Here is a 14,461-nt window from a genome sequence, read left to right on the forward strand (position 1 = left end):
TATGAACTCAGGGATACACTTGAAGCAAACATTATTTAAATAAAGTAAATATAGTTCAAATTAAATCCTCAGCCTTAATGTTTCCTAAATATCTTAAATGTAAACAGCAATTTGCATCTTTCTAGCCCTCAATTATAAAACAGTTTGATCAAGACTGGTTTAGAAACTAAAATCATTCAACTTGTGTTTCAAGTCATGAATAGAAGGCTGCCTTCCACTGGTCACCAGATCCACTGTAACGGACAAAAGCTGCCTTATAAAGTTGACAATATAATCCCCATTTACAAAACAACTTTTGTTTAACTACTGAAAAAGAACTCATTGAGATGCTAATCATATGTTGCATTGTGGTTTCTGAAAAGCACTAAAAAGCATATTGTTTCAAAAGGCTGAAAACATGGGTGACCAAAAAAATACCCAAATTAAGGCAAAGATGACTTTTTACCTCAGTCTCTCCGGAGTTAGAAATGTGATTATTTTTGTTGCTTTTGTCCTACGTAATATAGTAGTGGTTTGACTCTATTTCACAAGAGCTGGCTTTAGACTGGAGCAGTAACAACAAATTAACAACGAATCTACTATAAATCTTAGCTTTTTTGAGTTGTTGGGGTTTTTTAGAGCTGTAGTTCAATGCAAAAATAGGTCTCATGAAAGACAAAAATAATTTAGCTTCAAAAGCACTCTTCAGAAAGAGACAGAAGTAGTTTTACACTCCAGATATTTTAGACAACAGAAATCCTAGCAGCATCTATGATCCCTATGACTAAAGTGACACTATACAATCAGACCACATGCACATCAGACTGCACTGGCAGAAACCAACAGGAGTGATGAATTTTTAAATAGTGCTGCTTAGACTTCGCACCAGGATGGGCTATTTTCAACCCTGCTGAGCAAGCAGCAATGCTCACTCACTTGGTGATTTGGAAGCCATACTGTACTGCTGCTTTAATGTGGCTCACTGGAATAGATTTAGACCATACCCTCTGATAATACGATTTTGTTTCTAACTGATGGTTATGATGCACTAGACTCAAGAGGAAAAACAATGTAAGCCAAAATACCATCACCTGAATAATTAAAAACACCCCAACATATCCTGCTCCCATTCACCTTAATAAGATATTAGTAAGAAACCATTTCATCATTACTTTTTCCAGTTTCCAAAACAATCCATTTACTTTTCCAACAGAGATCAATCCTACAAAACAGCAGTAGTAACTCTCATAAAATCAATTTATCTGCTTCTTTAAGGCACAGTTCTATTTCTGTCAGTATTCGATAACAGTGAAGAATATTTTTAGTCACTCACTATTTACAGCACAAGGAACTGGGACACGAGACAATCTTCTTCCTTGTCTCAACCTTTGAAAACTGGGCACATCACTGCCTTACATCTCTTACTTTCCTCCTCCCCCTCTTTTGAACAGGGGTTAGTTAATAAAACCCTTTATGAAGCTGACAGTGACTTATTTACACGAAGTCCTACATAAGTGGAAGTCCCATATTCCCACTATCGGGAAGTGAACTGTTCAGTGAGACCTGTAAGATGCAACACAAAACTCAGAAGTATGTGTGAATTATTCACAGCAGTGTTATGAAAGATGTATCTCAGAGTTTCATGCCAGACTTCTGTAACTTTTTTATTACTTTTCCCCCACTACTTTCCTGCTACAGGAGCAAAGCCAGTAATACTCCAACTGCAGCTGACAGGGAAAAACTGCCTTCTCCCCTTTGGACTGACTTCCCCCCGGTGAACTGACCAGCAATGCTCTGCAGGGATGAAAATGAAGCTCACGCCGCAGCTTCTCTGATAATCAAAAATATGGAATGCAATCCTGTAAAGTTATTCTCAAGTATGGGTCTTGTGAGCACCAGGAAAATACACACTCGTGGGAAACACAAAAAGGTGGAAAAGCTCTTAGGTGTGAGAAAAAAGCAGATTTTAGAAATGAAGCAAAAGAATTTAAGAATCAGCTCTAGCTGCGAAAACTTGAAGATAGAAGAGGATACAATTATATAGCAAGCAAGGACATTAAAACAATGGTTAGAGTTTCTAGGTTTGGCTGAGATAGGTTTTGAAGTTGCAAAAAATATGCTTAGCAAGATAGATAAGTTTAAGCTTAATAATGGAATATTGTGCATTATATAAGGCATAACAAGCAAGTACTATGTACAACAGATGTACATGCGTTACTGAAGATTGGTTAAAACAGTTGTCTGTAAATTTTAGAAGCATGCTATTGGCTAAAAAGCTTTTAAGAATTCTTTGTAACAAGGAAGTCTTGGGATGCCTGTGACAGCGTGAGCTTTGCACCACCTCTGTCTCATCTCTATGTGAGATTGATAATGGAATAAAATAATAAAAGGCTCTTGGAATGCCTGTCCAGGCTCCTCGTCCCATTTGCTGGCCAAAAACGCTGACTCACAGATACTGCTCACAGAATCAGAAGTCAGAAACCAGATACTGTTCACAAATCCAGTAAACGCTTTCGTTCACAAGCTCTTTAAAATTATGGAAATTCTATCTGATTTTGGGTTAGTAATCATATTTACAGAATGAGATAACAGGAAGGACAAACATATTTGCTAGCTCACAGCAATTTTAATATACTCACAGACAGCACACTGCCATTGAAAGTAAAACAAAAACCCACCCAAATTTGCTGAATTTTTAGTAGAGAAAGATCACTTCTCTTCACTGCATTCACACAAGAGAAGTAATCAAGGAGAGCAATATGCAATAACCTTGTTCTTTCAGTGGCTTACAGCACCGAGAAAATTATAATATACAAATCCAAATCACAGAGAGAAATTTTCCTCATCTAACTTCCTATTCTTTGACACTGCTTTTCACAACACAGTCTCATTATGAAATACTTTGAAAATGATTTGTACATATATCATTATCAGAGTGGTTCAAGTCATTTCTAATGATCTAATCCAAGCCTCCTCATCCAATTGCAAACGAGATTTCAAACTCAAGTCCTCTAGGGTTTGCACAATGGCCTGATGGGACATGTTTTTAAATGAAGTTATGGTTTAAATTGATTTTTAAGCAAGATTGGAGTCCTGCAGTTAGCTGGAAAGACAGTTTATTAGCTTCAATAACCAAAAGTTAAACTGACTCTCTGCCAACATTTACTTGGAAGAATTTAGACTTGGAATCAAACTTTTTTGCAGTACTTTTGAGGTTCAGTATAACTTAAGCATCAAACAAAACTGATTTGTATTACATCTGAAGACTGATCATACATAAATAGGCAGGTAGAGTGCCGGTGAGCTCTGGTGCATCAGTTCTGAAGATGTAGAAGTATTTCATGGTACTTTTTCATCCTTCTGAGCATTTGCCACTAAAGCTAGATTTCTGGGGCTATAGGTGTCAAATTTAAGTACTATTCTCTGTACACTTCCATCAGCTATTGTGTAAAATGGGACATACTGGGTGTCACCACCTCTTCTAAAGAGCTCTCTGAAGGCACATGTGACAGACACATGCAAGGGAAGCTTTTATTTCACACAAATGTCACCCTCATGAGATACAGGTAATCATTTAGTGACTTGAACTTTTATTATCTTTTATTTTCCAGATCACATGGAAGGCCAATTAGTACGGATCGTTTTAAGAATGTATTTTCAAAGTATCCATTGGGTAGGAAACGTATTGCTTGCACACTTAAGCCTGACTGCTAAGTATTTCTTAAAATGGCAGAATAAAGAAGACTCATTTTGGTTTGCTATAAATCTCTTTCACACCATAACTGCATATGAATCACTTGAGGACAGCATGATTTACGGTGTCATACACAAGCCAAAGTCTCATTTGATGCTTACAAATGGCTTACAGGTCTTGACATTTAATAAAAAAAATATTTCATCTGTAGCACAAAATGGAAGTACTCACTGATATCATCTTCATGATAAATGACAGAGTGGAATGGTAGGTTTCTGTCCTTTATGTATCTCTCTGCTGGCTCAATATAAAAGGTCCCACTGTGAGTTTGGATGAATCCTTCAAATTTTCCATCAATAACAGACCCATGAGTAAAACTTCCCTGCTCACCTGTTAAGGGACAAAGTGCATTAGTTTTTTTATACCCTTCAAAAAGCTTTCAGCCCTGAGCAAACTTCAAACATCACACTACCCAAGGTGTTATGCTCACTGCTAACACAAGGTACTTGCATAATTATCCTAATCATGTACCAGTTCCCAACTACTAAAAATCTGCATGAATTCTGGGTAATAAGATTCTGGCTAACAAAGACATGTCTGATTTTTTAAGACTAAGATTATCCATCAGTAAGAGAAACAGTTACAGCAAAATCACAGTCACCAAGTTCAGTAGCTTCCCAATCAGGCACATAAATGACATGTTTAAAAAGCATATAAGGAATTCAACTCTGTATTTTAAAGCTGTTACATACACAGCATGTAATTCTATAGTGAAATCCTGTCCGTATACATCTGTTCATACAATCAGAAATATAAAATAAATAGTAAAATCAGAGCATATATGGAACTTTGAAAGCTTTTAAAGACTTTCCTATATTCAAGACATCCATTTTTCTCTTCAAGCATAATCCTCTTTTAAAACTGTAGCTAGGTTTAAACCTGGCAGACAGTGAATTTGTATTTGAAGCAGTCACAATCAGGGAAAAGTACAACTGTCAAAGTTTAATCACTGACTGCTACAACATGCAGCATCTCAACAGCCTTTCCCATATAAGGGAAGAAAGATCATTCTGCTAAAAGAATGTTTATATACGGTTCCATTGAGGAAAGTTCAGAATCCCACTATCAAAAAGCCTTCTGACCTACTCAAAATAACTGGTAAATAAGTCTGCTAAGATGCACATGAAGCCCTAACTGTGTTTATTACTTTTCAAAGTTGAAAATGCTCACTTCAAGACTTCATACAGAAGATCGCTAAGAAAGATCCTCTGGAAAACAGAACAAACAGTAGAAAGAGGGGCAGAGTAAATTTTAATCCATTTCTTCTTTCCATCTGCTTTTAATTCTGTAATTCTTCATTTTTAATCAATTTTATCTTTCGTATTCAGTGAATTCAGGTATATTACCCTTAAGGATGGTAACTCTATATTCCTTTTTTTCTTTTAAACTAAGAATGGCAGTTAATTTCTTTTTTATTCAATGCATACAATTTTTTCCTTTTTTTTTTAATGCATCAGACTTCCATAAGAGTATGTTTACAGAGTTGAAATTCAAGTTTTATGGGTATGAAAATTATTAGATAAAATACTCATTTGTTAAGTGTGACTCATATATGCAGATAGGAGTTTAAATACGTTAGATGCATTATTAAAGTTTAACAATAATCTAATAATACAGATATTAAATTTCTCCATGTACTATTGGAAAATTCCTGTTTAAAACTGCTTTCATCCACTTTGAAGGGTTACACTTACCATAAATGTGTCCAGTGTAAATATGGGAGGTATCATAATCAATTACTTGGTTCGATATTTCTACTTTGAAGTCATCACTAAAAAGAGATGTATCTCTCTTCATTCGAAGGTTGAATTGTCTAAAGTGAATAAAAAAAGAAGGTAAATTGACTTTGAGCTTCAGCTCCAAGAGCACTAAAAAAACTACTTCAAAACAACATTTTTATGCAAACAATTTGCAGACCTTGCAAAATTTATCTGTAGAAAATGTTTTTACTGTACAAGAATTAGACCAGAGCCTAGAAGGATTTTTTTAAGCCAAGATTATTTAGATGCTTTTGATCTAAGTAGCTAAATTTACAAGACTTAAGCCAGAAAGCATGTGAGACTTAAACACATAATTCTAAAATGCTGACTTGGACTATACACTTGTTCCCAGTTCTTCAGAAGACACTCGGGCAGCTTAGGAAAAATGCAACTATTTTACTTCACAGTACCATGAAGCAGAACAGATGAAAACAGCTATCACTTATTTTACTTTCATTGAAGACACTTAAGATTTAAAAAATGTAAATGTAGGTGAGCTACAACTCAGTTTTCAGTTCAGTTTTCAACTGAAACTCAAACAGTAAGATGGGCAACAACATCTAATAAAAATGCTCAAACTGGTAGAATTACATGAACAGCTATGTAAACAGCTCTCCTCATTGAATGACTGGGTTCAAATTGCAACACTACACACTTTAATGCAAATCCTATGACTCATCTTTCTATGAAACACCTTGCTCATATGACAACAGGAGTTTCATTCAAGCAAGCAACATAACTGAAGTGTTTTAAAATAACTGACATTATATGAATTCATACCTGTGACAACCATTAGCTTGCTTCATAATTTCATTTGGTATTCTCCTAAATTTTGTATAAACATTTGTGCAAATACAGATCATGAAGTTGTTGAAACTTCAGCCATTTCAATTTTAGTCCTGATTTTCTTTCTGTATTTTTGTTTTTCCGCACAATGATGAAATTGAAGGAATATTATAGTTACATCACCAATTCCTACACAAAAAGTAACTCAGACAAGTCGAGTACATCAGAGTTAAGAGTCTTCATCTAAAAACCATGACCAACAGAGATGACCTTCAGAGTGAAAGTTATTATCCAAGTATGCTACCAACAAAATAACCCAGGCAATTAAGTGCCATAGTGTAAAGTTGATTAAATCTAGTTACTTTCTACCAATTAGCTGAAGCAAACACAAAATGTATCTTCAGTCTCCACTTGCATGTTAAATACGACACCATACTTATAAGTATTTTGAAACATTAAGAGGTACATTAAGATGCAAACTTCAGGATCAAAAAAAAGCCATGCCTACACTTAAAACCTGGGAAGGGCTGTAGTGACTCATGTTGACCATTCTGTAATGCAAACAGCATTTCACAATCAAACTGTATTTATTATAATTATTGCCACAGTGTTAATAAAGCTTCAAAGCAACTACTCTCCTCTGGCAGTGTGTCAGTCACAGATATCTACTACAAGGTTATGAAATTCTGAGATGTGGCTGGTAGATGGGGAAGGTTAAACTTCAGCAATTCCCTGTGACTCAGGCTTTGTGCCAAGCCCAGCAGTACTCCTCTCACAGTTTCAGTACAGATGTATTTTATGAGGAAGATCCTCCTGTTACAAAGGAAGGAACAGTTCACTACAGGTGCACCAGGATACTGGCATCACTGAGAGACAAGAAATAAGAATTATTGTTCTCCAAGTTTGTCTTTTTACTACCTCTGCCACAACAGTCCTTTGGTAACCCAGAGGTTCATGAGGAAGAGGAAATAACATGAACAAGCAACCCAGAGATACATGGTAGGACAGAATGCTTCAAATTACCCAACATATTTTTCAAGGGTGGGGTGGTGGGCAGTGTGGAGACCTGAAGCCACTTTATGTGGCTCTCCTGGGCAGAAGTTAAAACTGAAGAGATAGAAAGAAATTAAGACCAACACTGATAAGAATATGACAAACTTGACTCAGGTACTTGAAAAAGTTATACTCACTTTGGATGTAATACATTGCTCAGGGCATTTTAGTTTGAGCTTTTTCTGTGACTGAGCTGTCCCACTTGAGGATGGATCAGACTCTCAGTGCATCTGAACTGAAGTTAAATGGCAAGTTCTGGACCCTTTAGAATCTCTCCTTCCTTCTCTAGTATTTGATAGAAGACTTCTTACCGTAAGAAGTCTGTAATTCTGTCTCTGTTATGAACTGAGATATCTACTAATCTCAGCAAGAGCACCTATCATGGCTAAAACTGCTTTTTCTTCATGAAAAAGTAAGTTTTTAGAAAAAAACCCTTCAATCTATATAGCACTTTTCTTTCAGAAGTGTAAACACCATTTCTTTAAAATTAAATTTTTCTGGTTGTATTCATGTGTTTCAAATAAAACTGAGGAGCAATTGTCTGTAACACTCAACTGCATCAGCAATTTTCTATGGCTTTGAAGTACACAGTGTAAGAGAATGCAGGACTTCTGATGTATTAACTCCCATCTATAACAGCAGAGTGGGGGAAAAAACTCAGGACTTGAGCCTGAAAGCTGGTAATGTACCAAGCTTAGCTTAGTAAAACCCCAAGTCCATAGATGGATGAGCCCTATGTATGAATTGTGAAGCCATCCAGGTTATCCTCAGTTGCTGCTCTCACCCTTACAAACCAGCAGGACAATCGTGGTGCACTCATGGACTACCCTCAGGGGCAACCATCTAACCATGCTTTAGGGCCAGCCTGGAGTTTTGCCTACACATCTGACACTACAGGACTCACTTTTAGGGGAGCAAGGGGAAGTTCAGTGCAGTTTAATGAAGCTGGGAATGGTTGTTCCTTCTGTGGGATACCCTTCCATCAACATTACCCATATGTCACTTCAAAATGGACTGTTAGAAGTTATATGTACCAAATAAAAAGTTTCACCAGTTTAAAACTGAGGAAGTCTCTATTCATTCTCCTTTAATTTTCACCCTCTTCTTACTTTCCACATTGCTATATAACAAACACTACAAATTCTAACCCATGTTGCCAATTATCTATCTTTTAATAAAATTAGCTCTGTTTGCAGGATTAGAGAACTATTTCAAATACAAAAAACGTCAGCTGTGCTTCACACTAACAATTCTCTACTTGATTTCTTAACTTAGTTAAACTATTAGATAACCTGATCATCACTCAGCTATTTTTAAACAGGTCTTTTCTTAGTCATTCAAACATGCTTGATGACAACAGGATTATCTGTCTGGACTGCTCACCTTCTTAATAATGAAAAATTGACAAATATTCCCTTACTTCTCCCCCACCAAAGGAGGGAGGAGACAACTTGGGACTGGGGGGCGAAGGGGCCAGGGAGGGTGGAGGAGTAAACAAGCATTTTAATTATCTCTACTTCCAGTAATTAACAACTTTAACAGATCACCAAACTTCAAACATAAATTCTACCATGGCTTAAATCCAGTAACTTCATGATTCTTCTGAGGACAGGAGACTCCAGGGAAGTTAAACAAATTTGTCTATATTATTACTGAGTATGGTCTCTAAGCTAGCCACAATGGAAGAAGTAAGAAGCTTCAAATAAGCCTTTTGGCAATTACCATTTCTACAGCATGCACTGAGTTCTCAGTGCAAACTAAGCTATTCCCTAGCCTAGCTACACACCAGGCAACAGATTAACTAACTTCAGAAAAATAATGCCTCTTATTTACACACTTTCTACCTCGCAGAAGAGATTCCCCAGCAGTAGTGATATCTAGAATAGAATTAAATCAATTAAGGCCAAGTTTTGACCTTGCTTATTTGTTACTGCTTCTGTCTTCCACGGATCTCAAAACTGATCTGGTAAGAGGACACTCCTCAGATCTATGTGGCTGCCCATTTGGTTGCAGACAGAATTTTGGTATAAATTACAGACACATATATACATATATGTATTTATACAATCTGCTTTGATAATAAACTACATCTTCTACATTAACAGCAGTACCCTGAAGGCTACCAAGAGGTAGGTTTTTATTTCTCTTTAGCTTAGCTCAGGGAGACTATGTCCAATTTGCAAGTAACATAGCAATTCAGTCATAATTAAAGAAAAATTATAGTTGAGAGCACCCAGTACTTAGCTAAAACCCAGTACTTTCCCATGGGCTCAAGTTATGTTGATCCTATGGCCTAATCAGAGCAAGTACTTGAAAGAAAAAAAAAAAAGCCACGTTTATATACTGGCAACATTTGGTAAAAGGCATATAAAGGCTTACATGCAAGAGTTAATGCCTAATCTATTATTCCATTTCTTTTTAATATGAGTTACCAATCAGTGATTTCACCAGCATGGAATGTCCAATATATTGGGTCACTGGTACCAAGTCGGCAGACTTTTACAGAACTGACAGAAAAAGCTGTTATCTGGTATACAAAAAGGGCACTTGGAGCTTTCACTTTTCTGTCTTTCCTCAGTCAAATTGCTGTAACTGGTGACAGGCTCACAGAACAACTCAGTGACCAGAGGAGGTTGTATAGAAAAGAGAAAGGGAAAAAAAAGAGATGGAGGAGTTACTCCACAGCTGGAAGAAGTGGCTGGCAAAAGGAAACTGAAGGGGATGGGTTGACAGCAGTATGGAATCTGACTTCAGTACAAGGTGAGTCCATTTAGGTTCACAGTCTTTTCTTCCCAGTAGGAACCAGAAAAACCCTGACAGCTGTGGCTGCATCAGCCTCCTCATAAGTCAGCACCTAGAAAATACTGTTCTGCTTGAGGTGCAAGTCTTTTATCCTTACTTTTCCTACCTAAGAACTCAAAGACTCTTCTCAGAAAAATGGAAGGGGGGGGTCTATAAATGGAAGGGGATAGTAACTTCTTTCCAACTGCTTCCATGTGGCACCCCACAATCTAAACTCAGTTCCCACAAGACTGTCAGACTCATTCCAGCTCTGAACTATAGTAAATAGAAGGCAGCTTAACAACCTAACACTGGATTTCTACTACCCACAATTCTACAGAACGATCACGTTTAAAGGGGTTTTTTTTTATTGTTTTAACTTACTATTAAATCCACACAACATACTTCATCACTTAACTGATAATTCCCATGGTCCTGCTACTTACACTAAAGAAAACTTATCTTTGAAGCAGCACATGATAGGGTCTCCAGGTTTATCACTGTTTCTTTGATCCGCCTAGATGCACACAGAATCATCCCCTGGTATTTATGTAAATCCCAATCTCTACAGCATTTCAACACTCAGCCATCTCAGCTAGAATGCTGGCAGCTTATGTTTATTTTCCATTAACATCTCTAGGATGATACTTGTGGTTATTCAGATGTCTTTCCTGACCTTCAGAAGTCAGACTTGCTAAACTTGGTATTCTAGAACACTACAATGAGGATGCAGCCTTCATTCCAAAGCATTTGCCACCGATTACTCTTGATAAACATAGCTGCAAACACAAGGTAGCTCAGATAACAGAAACCATCCAAGTAGGATTACAAGCATCTACATGTTGGCTAATTTACACTCTAAGAAAGTACCTCTCTGTCCTGAAGAGGACAGTGTACAGATTTTAAAATTAGAATAGCCTTTACCCAAGGTTTGCATTTTTATTTCCCTTCCAGTAAAACCTCTTTGGGAAGTTCAGTACAGATTCTACTCCCTCGTTTCCTTTTTCTTGAAAATAACCTTCCCATTTGTACTTACATAAAGTTGACTATTTACATGCAATGCTGTGTTCTAACAGAAACAACATATCAAAAATCATAAAACAGGTAAAGATGTACTAGAATAAAAGCACAAGCAAAGTTACTACATGAATTCAAACTATGAAAGCAATTAGGAAAGAAGCTTTCTTTAGTTCAACAAGTAAAAACACAAGAGAAATCCACTAGCTGATAATATGAGCACATAGCTTAGATACATTCATTTAAATATATTGCTTTCCATATTAAGAACATGACTTTTTCAGAGTATGGCTGTGTCTACTCAAGTTTGCTGGCCAAGGAGTAGAGCTGTAAACCATTATTACCAATTTCAGCAGTACAGTGGAAATGCTGCATCTCAGCTGGGCTGTCCCAGCAGTCCAACACCACTGTACCAGGTGTCTCCCAGACAAACCCAAGTCAAACATCAAATGCCTTTTTTCCTGAGGGCTACACATAATCCAGCTCACAGTATTTAAACACATAAAATGCAAGACATTTAACTGACAGATTCAGCCTCTAGAATTTTTTAACTTCATTTCAATTAAAAAACGTGTAAGAACTTAGGACTCTGCTTCCCAACTTTCTGCAAGACATATTTGCTTCACCTACATAGGTGAAGCACCAACATAAGGTGGGTTTGGTTTTGGGTTTTTTCAACAAAACAGGTGTAGGAAGTGATTCCTGATTCACAGGCCTCTTGCCTGGCAAGTTATCTGTCAAGGTATATAACTTAAAAGGTACAAAAGAGAGGTAATGATTGAAGAATTGTCACAGAGCAGTGAATAATACTAAAAAGACTACAGTAAGAACTAAAGACATGGTTTTTTATTTTCTTTTTAAATTCAGGACAGCCTAAAATGAGTTGCAGTAAGTGAACCTTGCAAAAAATTCACTTAGTAAAATTCATGAAAATAATTCTCCTAAGTCTCACAAAGCCAACCAGTAGGTTCTATTTGATGACCACTAAACCAACCTGCTTAAGAAGTTGAGCTGTTTAGGGGTGTGCACATGGAACTGAAAGAGACACAAAACATATTTTCAGATTAGTCCAGTAATACTGAGTCTGCTTTTTGTTCTGACAGGCTCATAGTACATAGAAGACAGAGCCATTTCATGGATTGAGCATTGTGCTGTACTCACAATTTTAAATCACTTAAATTAAATGCCATAAAAAGAACATCTAGTATAATAGAAACCTTAAGTTGACAATATAAAGTCCTCTTCAATCCAGGAGTAACCAGCTCAGTTACTTCAGTCCATCTCAGCATGGCAGCACGCTCAGAACACCACTTTTAAAATTCAACTTATCAAGTATTATTTCTCTGCAGGTATCCTTTGTTTTCATAACCTACTCAAGTATGGCCAACAATTATCTTGTTTAAACACAAACATTTACCAGCTCTGAATAATGAGGGCAATATGAAGGATTACAGATTACTACAGAACCAAGAATTAAAAAAAACCCCTCAGACTTAATTAGGAACTGAAAATTTTTGGTCCACAATTTTCCTATAAGGACCGTGTACAGACCATACATTCCTATAAACATGTCTGAACAACTTACAGTATTTTTCAAAAAATAAAATTTTAGGTAAAAATCTACAGAAAAATGTAGCTGTATTGTAAAACATCTTTCAGAAGTTCTCAACATATCTTTAATTTAATAGTAAGCAAGTGTTATCATGTGTTCAAGTACCACTTGAACATTCAACTGTTCACTCAAGTTGTGTGGGCACCTTTCCCAAGCAAGACTCAACAACTAATCTAGGAGAAGGAGTGAAAGTGGGTGTGGATGGACCATTAACAGGATCAAGCAAAGAATTAGAAAGCATAAGTTACTAGTAGCGTATTAAATAAAAAGTTGACCGAAAAAGAGAGTTAAACAATACATAGAGATACTTTTTCCCTTCTGAATGCATCAGCATCTCAGGAATTCATTGTTTTGTCACTAGGTAAAGAAGTACAGTTAGAGCATTAGACATCATCCAAGTTTTTTAAGCTGTCCTTGAAAACACTATGAAGTATTCAGCATGTTTCTGACATTCTACAGTTGATAGGAATTCAGTTCAAGATATTCTATGATTAATATACTGCAAATGTTTATACTGAAAAAGTGAAGAAAACTTTCCAGTTTCTCTGCAGAGGAAGAGTTTTGTCCAGTAAATGAACAAGTGCAAGTACACATTTTGTGATCAGGTGAAAAGTGTGTATGAAATCCAACATCGGGTTAAGTGACATCCTGACTTCCTTTTTGAAACTACTGACATTACCTTGACATGCAAAAGGAAGTTACTCTATTTAAAATGCTTCACTGTATCTCAAGCCAGTGCCAAAGGCATTGTTCTCATTTGAATCAATCCATGTATTTTGGGGAGTGTGTCTGTGCTGTGTTTTGCTTTTTGGGTTGTTTTTTTGGGGGGGAAGGGTTGTGGGGTGGGTTCAAAAACTACTTTATATTAACCAAATTCCTGGTATTAACACTGTGCATTCATTAACTTTGTGTGAGCCTTCCCTGGACTCAAAGGGCACCTTAAATTAACTCACTCTAAAACACTCAATATAGACTGGCAGGTGGAAGAGCTACGATACACAACCAGGATTGTTTCAAACCTTCAGATTCCTTCCAACTTGAAGCATTTTACAAATAAGCACATTTTGCACCACTGGGGAACCAATAATGCCAATTAATCTAATACACGGTTTATTATTCAAAAGAATTAATAAGGATTTGTAGCTCAGTTTCAGCAATTTTAACTGTCCTACTAAGTTAGTATTTCAGCATTGAATAGTGTGGCTGGCTCAGTCTAGTTCATTGCATTTACTGTAAGTTGTATTTTATATAACCAAACAACAAAAATTTTGAAACATTTATATTCTGAACAGTATACTGTGTGGTATCTAACTTTCAGATGAAAGTTAAATAGAGAAGGTTTTTCAAGGATGGCATATTATACATCCATTTGTTGAATTACTGAGTCTGGTGTGAAAAAAGGTAGTTTTGGGTTTAATTCCACCATTTCAGTTTCTATTTCATTATTAAACTATTAGCCCATAGTTAAATGGTCCCTTAAACTTGGTATAAATATGTAATATTTAAATTGTGGTTTTATTTTTTCCTTTTCCAACAGAAGGGTACTATGAGATACAGTTCTTAAATCCAAACAGCCTATGAAAAGAACAGATGCTACTTACACAATCCTAAAATACTGGTAGCTGCCAGCCGTTTTCTGGACAATGGAACTGTAAGTTTGATGAATGCTTATCTGGCATATGTCAGCACTGCCATTGAAAAGGCTGGTACTGCATCCTC

The 14,461-nt window shown here is 36.4% G+C and overlaps 1 protein-coding gene across 1 annotated transcript in view; it reads right to left on the minus strand.

Moving 5' to 3' along the window:
• ADAM10 (ADAM metallopeptidase domain 10) overlaps window positions 1-14,461 on the minus strand; it is a 43,150-nt gene that overhangs the window by 17,203 nt on the left and 11,486 nt on the right. Inside the window, exons 3-4 of the mRNA XM_069025877.1 lie at window positions 5,428-5,546; window positions 3,905-4,063 (exon numbers count right to left, since the gene is read on the minus strand). Coding sequence (XP_068881978.1) covers window positions 3,905-4,063; window positions 5,428-5,546 — 278 coding nt within the window. The remainder of the gene's footprint in view (window positions 1-3,904; window positions 4,064-5,427; window positions 5,547-14,461) is intronic.

This window comes from Aphelocoma coerulescens, chromosome 10, assembly GCF_041296385.1.
Source record: "Aphelocoma coerulescens isolate FSJ_1873_10779 chromosome 10, UR_Acoe_1.0, whole genome shotgun sequence".
In the NCBI taxonomy this organism is placed as follows: domain Eukaryota; kingdom Metazoa; phylum Chordata; class Aves; order Passeriformes; family Corvidae; genus Aphelocoma; species Aphelocoma coerulescens.